At 44.0% G+C, this 10,223-nt stretch overlaps 1 protein-coding gene across 1 annotated transcript in view; it reads left to right on the forward strand.

The window, feature by feature from the left end:
- Nucleotides 1-10,223, forward strand: part of grid1b (glutamate receptor, ionotropic, delta 1b) — a 437,638-nt gene that overhangs the window by 236,047 nt on the left and 191,368 nt on the right. Inside the window, 1 exon segment of the mRNA XM_020604601.1 lies at nt 3,711-3,995. Within this exon segment, the coding sequence (XP_020460257.1) occupies nt 3,711-3,995 (285 nt within the window).

Genomic DNA, 10,223 nt, shown 5'->3' on the forward strand with positions numbered 1-10,223 from the left:
CTGTGGGTCATGTGAAGGGAGACGCATCTATTGACTAACACACAGTGAATCCGTTTTAGCTCTGCAGAGAATTTAGTCTGTTTTCAGTCACTGTTTTGGTTTTCTGACCTGTGGCCATGTTCTTGTCAGCCTCGTCTTCTGGGGCCTACTGGTTTTAAATTCACCATGTGGACTCAAACACCAGTATGGCCATGTTGGTCTGCTGCATGTGTAAGTAAGCAGTGTGTTTACCTTGTAAGGTGATAGCATGCCGGATGTTGTGTTTTACCCTGTTAGTCACCTTAGCTGGCTGGGCCTCTGACTGGTCAGTGAGGTTAAGCCCTATAGTAATGCCCTGTTGTTATGAGATGCTCCTACATAATGCCACACCACGGCCTTTAGCAGCTGGTCCATATCATTGTCTCTCCTCTTTTATCCCAATGAAAATCTTTTTTCTTTTCTTTTTTTGTCAATGATTTACTCACAGTTACTGTTTAATGATGTCTCGTCATCATCTCGCCTTCGTCATAAGATAAAACAGTGACCAACAGGCGGTCCGGCTCCATCTGTACACATGTTTACGAGTTTATGTCAACAACATTATGTGCCAAAGATGCTGTATTTTGGATAACATTTGTAGCTGTGGACTAGAAATTGTGAGGTGGCTTTTGTTCTCCTCCTTCACAAATAGACAGAAACATGACCTCCTCGGTGAAGGCCAAATCCAAGGAAGTTACAGTCCTTCAGTGAGTTCCACCCCAACAGGCCATAAACCCAAGAAACGTATTACCTTCTTGCAGGTGGATTAGCAGCTCCTTCTGGCTTGTTTTAAAGACTTGTTGTAAGTCCACTCCCAGACCTCCATCCTGTACAGGATCAGCAGGGACACACCGAGATATTTTTAATAAAATGACCCCACTGGAGTCAGATTCCAGTCTTATCTGGTGGGCTTTTAGCAAAAACACTAATTTAATAAGGGTTGAACTCTAAATGCTTCAGTGCAAATTCATTAGCTTCACTTTCACAGAAGCCACATTCGTCTCATTATCTATTAGACAATGTAAATTTTGTTGGTGAAATCGTTGCCTCGTCATCACTTCCTGAAACTGCCTGATGCTGACCAAGCATGGCTTGATAGCGTGATGCTATTCTATTAATACAGATGAATTGAACTCATGGCTCTATGTTGATGATCTCCACAGTTCTGTCCTCCGTTTGTTCTTGGCTCTGAGAGCTTCAGCCCGAGTTCAGCCAAGTTTGACTCATCAAACATGAAGCGCCAGGTCCCTATGACCAGCCAGGCTGTTCTGCCAGGCAGCTCCTTTTTCCTCCTATATTTTCCTAAAACACTATCTGGCCGTGCTTCATGCTCCTCTTCCTCTGCATGTTTTTTTTTATTTTATTTTGCATGTTAACATTTCGCCTGGCCTGTCATGACTTTTAGTCTGGACAGATCTTCTTTGGCAGAGAAAGTGAGGCTCTGACCAGAGGAGAAGGCTGCTGAGAGTCTGGCTGTGGTTTTCTGCCTGTCAGGGGAAAACCCAGGATCTTCATGCAGATTTGGGCTGGTGGGGAGAAATTAGTTGCTTTTTAATAGCAGCTTTCAAACTGACATAGTCCCACACTGAATTTGCGCCGCTCCCGGTGTGTGTTATGGCAGTCACGTGACGTGTCACATCATCAGCCGCGATGCAGCGCCACCTGTTTGTGGTGCCCTTAACACAGAACGGGAGCGGAGCAAATTCGGTGTGATACTACGGAAATGGGTGCGTAATTCAGTGTTTTATGCTTGTGACATGCGTCAACACCGGGAGAACAGGACAATAACATATCCTGAAGCGCTGACGTGCGTCAACCTTCAATGTGCCACTGGTGTAATGGGCGCAGGTGTTTTGACGTGTGTCACACGCCGCTCTTCAGAGATCAACTGTGGTAAATGTGTAAGCGGGCCAAAGCTGAAACCTGTGTATTTAGCTACTGTTGGTCTGTTGGCGGGGGGGAACTGTATTCCATATGAGAGATATACATTTATATTTAAAGCTCCAATGTAGTATTGTACAGCTGTCATAGGCCTTGGTCTGCTAACCACACTAAAATAAGCAAACCAAAAGCCTAAATCATGCAACACTCAAAGAATGACACAATTCAAAAGAAAATCAAAATCAGGACAACTAATGATCACATAACCTCAGCGTAAACCAACCCACTGTACAGTCATTTGTCTGAGGCAGACAGCTTATGCAAGAGACCATTCAGCGTAATATGCACACTATTTTCAGTGTGCACACAGTCCAATTCAAAACCTATATTAACAAAAGAGAACAAGAAAGAGAGTCAGAACAGCAGCCTGTCCAGACAGGGAGAGCTGGCGTGGGGATGAGCCAGTCACTATAGACACCGTCTGGACTAATCGTGCCAGCAGACGAGGGCACAGCCTAAAGCACAAAGGAGGAAAACGGCAAACTGACAAGAAGGCCCTGCAATTAAAACACAGGTGAGCCAGCAGACCTGGCTCAGGGATAATTGAATAGGTAGAGAGGATTGTTGGGGGGGGGCACTCTGCCACACAACATTTTGAATTTTCTGAAAAGAAGACAGTGGATCTCAGGGGAAACCATTCTGCAAACAGTAAGATGTGTTTATTAGAAGCACAGAGAAGCCTGAGCTTAAACTGTGGAGTCTGCAGTTTGGCCTCCTGCTCTGATGTTCTGGCCACTAACGGTTTAATATATCTGCTTCAAAGGGAGAGAGTCTACAGAGTATGATTAGCTGGAGCCCTGTGCTGCCTCAGCACTGTGTGCACTGAGGAGAGATGTGGAGCTCCTTATCTGGTTTAACTGAGGAGTTTAAATGTGCAAAGGTTAGGGTGTAGATGATACTGTCACTTTGTGGATGTAAGAGCAGAGTGGAAGTGCCTCAGCACCAAGTGGAGCATAGATAAGTCCGTTTTAGAGGCAGCATGTAGGGATAGGAACAGGGCATCTAGAGAATGGGCTGGGCACAGGTTAGCTTTTATGGGACATATCAGCATCAGCAGAGGAGGAGGTTGTGAAGGAGCTACAGAGACAAGATGAAGCAGCTAGTGTGGGGCAGGATGACATTCATGTTAGCTGCAACCTAGGATTTATACAAACCATTTTTGGACAGGCATTATTTTAGGCAGCTGTGGGCAGGGTGATTTAGGGCCCCAGCTTGTAGTTTTTCTGGAGATGGCTGCCATGTTTGGCATTGTACTCAGGCACATGGCAGCTTGTGTAGTGCAGAGCTAACAGTGCCATGGGAGGGTGCAGGAGAAGAGGCCTGAGCGAGGAAACAAGCTGAGTTAACTGGTTGGAATGAAGTCATAGTTTGTAAACAGTGATGATGGCTGGCCAGGTGAGCACGCTGCATCATTCAGGTGAATCTGCTGCAAAATTTCAGCCTTAGTTTTGGATATGTGGACTGTACTATCAACTGAGTATCTGCAGGAGTGAACAAGTGTCAGACAGTTGAGCAGGTTTGTCACAGTGCAGCCACAGAGAGGTCAGGACAGCAGGTGTCATTAGAGCTGGGCTTCTGTAGGACTGCAACCTTGGTTCCTACCAGATACTGTTGTAATTGTTTTTGCTGTTTTCTCCACATTTGCTAGAGATAATACTGTCTGCCAAACTAAACAATCCACTTGCTCCTTTCTTCAAATGTTGCCCCTTTTCTCATCCTTTACCCTTTGTCCCTTCCTCTCTCCCTTCCAGCCTGCGAGCTGATGAACCAGGGCATCTTGGCATTGGTTACCTCCACAGGCTGTGCATCAGCGAGCGCCTTGCAGTCCCTGACGGACGCCATGCACATCCCTCACCTGTTCATCCAGAGGAACAGCGAGGGATCGCCAAGGACCGCCTGCCAGTTCAACCCGAGCCCCGGTGGGCAGCGCTACACGCTGGCTGCCCGGCCACCAGTGCGCCTCAATGACGTCATGCTGACTCTGGTGGAGGAGCTGCGCTGGCAGAAGTTCATCGTGTTCTATGACATCGAGTACGGTAAGTGATGCACTGAGGAAGCCAGTTTTCTGACCTTTGAGTGAAACATGCTGGATGAGCTTTCTGATGAATGTTACTAATGGATATTCATCAGCTGGCTGATGAAAGTTGCTATATGTTGTCTGGGCCCTTCTGAAGCCTCGAAAGTCACTCGCATGTGTGTTTGTTGTAGAAGCCGCATTTTAAAAAAGAGCTTTTTCAAAGTGGTCGGTGTGTAAAATGTGGAGACCCTTACTGCGGCAAGCCCACTGTTCACTCTCACTATTCATGATTCAGCATCATGATGAAACAGATGTGGCGGTTAATTTGACTTGGCTTCTTGGTTGGTTGCCTGTTCAGAGAGTGTTTATGGCTACAGTACTTTAGTGCAGTTGCCTGCAGATATCCCTGTTGTTTGGATTTTTTTTACAGGACTGATGTGGTGAGGTGATAAAGAAATGTGCAGCCACTCGGGCCCACATCTAAATTTTTGCTCTGGATATAGTTTGGTCTTTGTTCCTTCTGTTTTGACATGGATAGGTCCTGAATGTTCTATCACTAGCTCAGTGTTGCTGGTGCTGCTATGATGCAACGCTCTGGCGTTTGAACTCGGTGGGACGCCTGTTTCTTCTCGAGGTTTCAGCAGTCAGCTTGCTTAACATTCTGTGTGAGACCAAGTGTTGCAGCAGGGGGCCTCAGCCTCTTGATGACTCACCTGCTCTTTTAGACACAAGTGAAGAAAAGAAACACACTCGTGTTCGCAGGTTTGCTCTTCAGGTGGTAAAACAATATTTCTCCTTCTGTGCATGTGCAGATGAGAGTGCAGCTGCTTCTCTACATAGAACGTCTTTGAATTTATATCACTTTGTCTTCTTTCACCTATAAATTCATATGTAGACAAATCATTGAATTGAGCGTTAGGGGCGATTGCAGGCTCCCTAAATGATCTTCAGTGTTTTCTGGCCTTTAATAAGCTGTTTTCATGACTGGATGTTGCAACAAAATGTGAGCGATTAACTCTCCTGTCTGCTGTATTTGTTTGGAATAGCTTAGTTGGACTATATCTTAATGAAATCACATTAGACTCAATGGATTTTTGAGCGTAATCGATACAGGATGGTGGCAATTACAGCATAAGGATACAGACAGATGCAGGCATTTAGCCTCTCAGATACTCTTATCCAGAGTGATTTAGAGTAACTTCATCAGTAGCTGCAGGCCAGGATCTGACAACCCAACAGTGAACAAAAAGAAAATTTAATTTGTTACCAACAAATGTAGTGACTGGAATATTTTACAGTGTGTATATCTGCAGTATGTGATATGAGCGGACTTAGCTCCTGACTGCTACAGATCAGACTTTAATAAAAACCAGATTTAGTTGTATTCCTAGTTGACTTCTGCTGTTCCTTTGTGGCCAACATGAGAACTTTCTCTGCTGGTGCTACTTTACTTCTAGCCTGTGAGGTGCAAACACGTTCCACTGCTGTCAACAGAAGCTGCCTGCACCTTCTGTGCGATGAGCAAAGGCTACAGTAAACAGCTGTTAGTGTTGTAACACAGCATCGTTTCAGTCTGCGAGGTGTAGCTGCCGTCTTCGTTTTATAGCTTCCGTATCACAGCAGAGCGCAGCACCGTTAAACCACCATACGTAATAGCCTAACCTCAGTCTGAGACATCGCAGCCCGGCCTTTCGGATTATTGTGCACTAGGTTGTATGATGGCTCCTCTGTAATGTTGCAGTGTCGTGGTCATTGTTGCTGTTTCCACTTGTGTTACTGCTGCAGTTGACTGGTTGTCACAGGTACAGGATGAATTTTAATAGAGCAAATAAAAGAATCACTTATCTTTCTTTAGATTCTGTAGTTCTGCGTCTGGGTAGGATGACGTGGTGTCTTTTTGCCCTGTTATATCACACTGTAAATATAAAGCAAACCATGTGAGTGCACTGAGCAGAATCAGGGTCAATAACTGCTGGGACGGATTTAAACGACGCGGTGCTCTGGTGCCAAACTGCCCTCCAGCTCTGACATGACCAAGTGATGAGCTCTGAGAGTGAAGCCTGGATCCCACTCAGACCAGCGGGGGCACCGCGGTGTGGAGCCGACAGTCTGGTGCTGAACAAATGGACCGGAGCCTTGAGGGTCACGGCAACTGATAACATTATGTCTGACAAAATGTAATAACATGGGCTGGAAGGGACAAAGCAGCTGGGAAGACATTTTCAGGTCATCATCTAAGGGGAGGAAAAGTAATAAAATGCGGGATTCTGAAAATGTAGTGTCATTGATTTAATTGTCTTGATGAAACTGGTGGTTTTAAGGCACTGGGGAGAAATATGAGCTTTTCTATCAGGGCCATAAAATGTTCACTTGGACAGGTTATGAGACAGTGGGCCCCTGGACACAGATGTTAGAACGGCCTCCACCTCTACACCTCGAGGAGCAAGACTCGGTGAGCAACTGCGTGAGCTCTAGTTAGTGTGTGTCTTCTTGTGGTTGTGTCCCTTTGTAGTTGTTTTGCATCTGCGTTTAGCGACTTCATGTCCATTTCTATCCCTTTTCATGTCTGTGTAGTCATTTTGCACATTTTTACTTGTCTATTTTCTGTTGTTTTTCATCTCTTTGTGCAGTAGTTGTTTTGTGTCTCTTTTTGTTGCTCTGCATATATTTGTAGTCTTTTTGCTGTCTTTGGGTTTTTTTTAGTGCTCTGCCTTTCTTGTTGTTTTCCAGCTGCTTTTCTAATTTTTGTGGTTGTCTGTAGTCAGTCCGACAGAAGGGCTAACGGTCACTTCATGCCTCTGTGGCCTTGGCCACCTAACCCCCTGGACACCGGGGTTCACTCATGCTTCATCAATGGCCTCTTAAAAATGACTGTTTAATTATGGTCATACCTTTTTTCAGTTTTCACAGCAGCCATGAACTTTTTAATGGCCTGTTTTTGTTTTTTTAATAGTTGTTAAATGTAAGTAGCATGCTCACCTCAAAGCTCGCTGGGAGTAGTCTGTTGATTTTTTTGTTTTGTTTTTTTTAATTGGAAAAAGATGGATGTTTTCACTGAGTGTGGTAGAGCCACGTTGTGCTGTGTGATCCCACCACACCACTTGCCAATTAGTTGAAGCAGCATCAGAGTGTGTGGATTCGAATGCATGGTTTGTTTTCTCTGAAGCAGGATTTCACTCGGCATGTTAATCGTCCTCACAGCCACACAGCACTCTGGTTTGTTGTTTGGCAGAAGTTTTAGTTTGACTTGTAATTATTGGTTATATGATAGATTGTATTCTCTTCTGACATCACATACAGGCGGGTTAGGCAGATGCTCAGAGCAGCTCAGCAGTGCAGGCAGCGGCCTTTTGTGTTTGCCCACTATATTTATTGATGTGAGAACTTTGTGGGAATCGTTTTGGACAAAATCATGATTTTAGACTTGGACAACGATCTAGTTTGAGTGTGTTTTTAATGACCAGGTCTTTAACGATGTTGATAAAGTGATGGTCATTTTCACTATACTTTTCTTTTTTTATATAATATATTTATTTTTGTGTTTTTTATTTTTTACATCCTAACTTCACATGGACCTTGGAATATTTTGGCCAAGTTTCTGTTTATAGTATGATCTTCTGTGTATTTTTCACATTACTTTTACAGCTTGTTGTGATTTTACTGTAGGTTGAGATTATTACTTTTCTACCTTCTGCCAGGTTTAATGGTCTAAGTACGTCACATCACCTTGCGATATTTGGCCAATTCTCAGATTTTTAACTGTAGAATTTGGGGGATTTTGTCTCTTGTCAGTTTATTTTTTAGAGCTCAAACTGGGATTAATTCGTTCATTAAGATGTCCTCTGCCAGTCACCTGGAAGTAACAGGGAAATTATAGGTGACAGAAGCTGCTCCTGAATGTTAGCTGTGAGCAATCAGTGGTTACCAACATAGCTCTGGCTTTCTGGATTTCCATCTTGAACAGCTGCTGAGAGTCATGCAGACCAGCAGCTGGAAGCCAAATCAATCAGCGGACTATGGGGATGATGTCTGCTGAGCCCTGCCAGAGCACAGTGTTACTGTCAGTTACTCATATCGTTTTCCCTCATATATTACATCTTGGCATTACAAAGACTCCTCATTACCATCTGGCTTCGATCGGTTTTCCATTCAAACCTAATTGTCCCAGAGGACAGATTTGGTTTGTTAAACCACAAGTAACAGAAGACGGACCTAGTCTCTGGACCTAATCACACAATGTTATTGATCTGGTACCTTTTGTTTTCCTGTTGACATTAATCCTCTCTAATCCCTGTCAGTCTGTTTTCTCTCCTCCTTTCATTCCCCATTTACAGTGTTTATTTTCATGGTACATTTCATCAGTAGGCTCCTTCAGTCCTCTGGATCCATCTTACTTCAAAATACATATTTAAGAAACATGTTGTTCAGTTTAAATGGCCTAACCTGGCTTTAAAATACTGTCACCTGCTGACATGTGGTGACTCTGCTGTGAGTCTAGAAATGAAGGGAGGGAAAGAAAAATAAAAGGACAGTTTGTGGTTGAAGACGTTCAGAATTTCATGCCACTGAAAGTTGAATAAACAGGCCACACAGGCAGCACATTAAAGCTGGAAGTTTGGACACATGGACACTCACTAAATCTTCTTCCCATTGTTCCTGTTTTTCCTCCTCCATTTTCGCCCCTTCCTCCTCGTTCCTTGTAAGGAGCAGAGCCATTGTAAGTGTGAGCTGAGCAGGAGGCCCATTTATTCAGATTAGAGGCTCGTTGTTGAGGGATACGAGGAGCAGATGGGCTTTTTGGTTTGGCTGTCTGGCCGAGTGTGTACGGAGCAGCCAGGACTGTCATTGTTCTGTGATGATGATTAAAGGAGCTCCTTGGATTGCCCCTTCCTCCTCACTCTTCCTGTCTAAACCTCTGTGTTCTGGTCTTTTTAAAGGGCAGTAAGTAAGATGTTTGCTGCCTCATGGCACAAAATGACTATAATACTGTATGTATTTATGGGAAGATGTCGTTCAGTGCCACTAACACGTGTACACACAGCGACTGCTGTTTTCAGACATTTTCAAAGGTTAAAAAGCCCAAATAAACAAATGCAGCATTATTTCAGGAGTTTGCATTTTGATGTGTTATCATTAAACTGGTTCGTCATGGTCTGTGGATCGGGCTGCATGTCGCGATGTGGAGGGTGCTACAAGCATATAGAAAGTGATGGAGCTCAGTAAAGGTTAACAAAGGTCAGTAAAGGTTTGTGCTTCCGTAATGGCCTTTTAATAATCTTCAGACAACATCCTTCTCTCCTGCTGTCCTGCTGAGAAGCCCCCTCCATGCCCTTCCTGCTCGTCCAGTTCACTCTGCTGGGTATCACACCCACTGGCTCCCATTTTCTTCCCCCTCACACCCCCTGTCTCCATCAGCCTTCCTTCACACACTCAAGCTAGGTGTTTTTTTCTTGCCCCTGATCTCATCTCCTGACCCATGTAGACAAGTCAAAATGGGCTGTTGAGTGAGACACCATGTGGGAAGCAGCAACTTTTGAAGATTTACTTTTACACTGAGGGGAAAAAAGTAGCATATGTGGTGAATTTTCTAGTTATTTGCAAACAGCATTCACCTTCATGAGTCACTGAATCTGTTTACTAAATAGTAAACCTTTTTTCTTTTTCTTAAGCAGGTGAAGCTGATGCACTGTAGATGATTCCCCTTCTTTTCTGTTTCAAATATGCAGATCAGTTTGTGTTCGGCTCCTCACTGCCCACAGCTTTGCCCACCAACTTCCTATTTCGGTTCATAAGGTGAAGTCACAGGCCTGCGGTTCCATCTGTCATGTGAGAAGCCAAATTAATTCACAGTTGGAAATTTATTCTAGAAGCCTCAGAATGGCATATACTGCAGCTGCTGTGGTTGTACAGGTGCAGAGTTCCCAGTTAAAGGTCAAGGTCAAAGTGTTTATTTGTCATATGCACAGTTAGGAAACATGTTTCCCTGTACAACGAAATTCTTACTTTGCCGTCCTCATGAATGCCACATAATACAAATGAAATATAAAGTGAAATATAAGATAGATGAGCAATAACACAAATGTAAATAGGCAGTAAAATCACTAATCTAAGGCACCTTAAAGCAGCAAGTGAAGGAAGCAAATAAAAATACAACAAGAACACAATACAGTATATTGCAGAGAGAATATGTGCTACGCGGGAGCCGTGAAGTGCAACTACTCAGCAGTCAATGTGCAATTATGCATGT

Source organism: Monopterus albus, unplaced genomic scaffold (genome assembly GCF_001952655.1).
Source record: "Monopterus albus unplaced genomic scaffold, M_albus_1.0 scaffold67.1, whole genome shotgun sequence".
Lineage (NCBI taxonomy): Eukaryota > Metazoa > Chordata > Actinopteri > Synbranchiformes > Synbranchidae > Monopterus > Monopterus albus.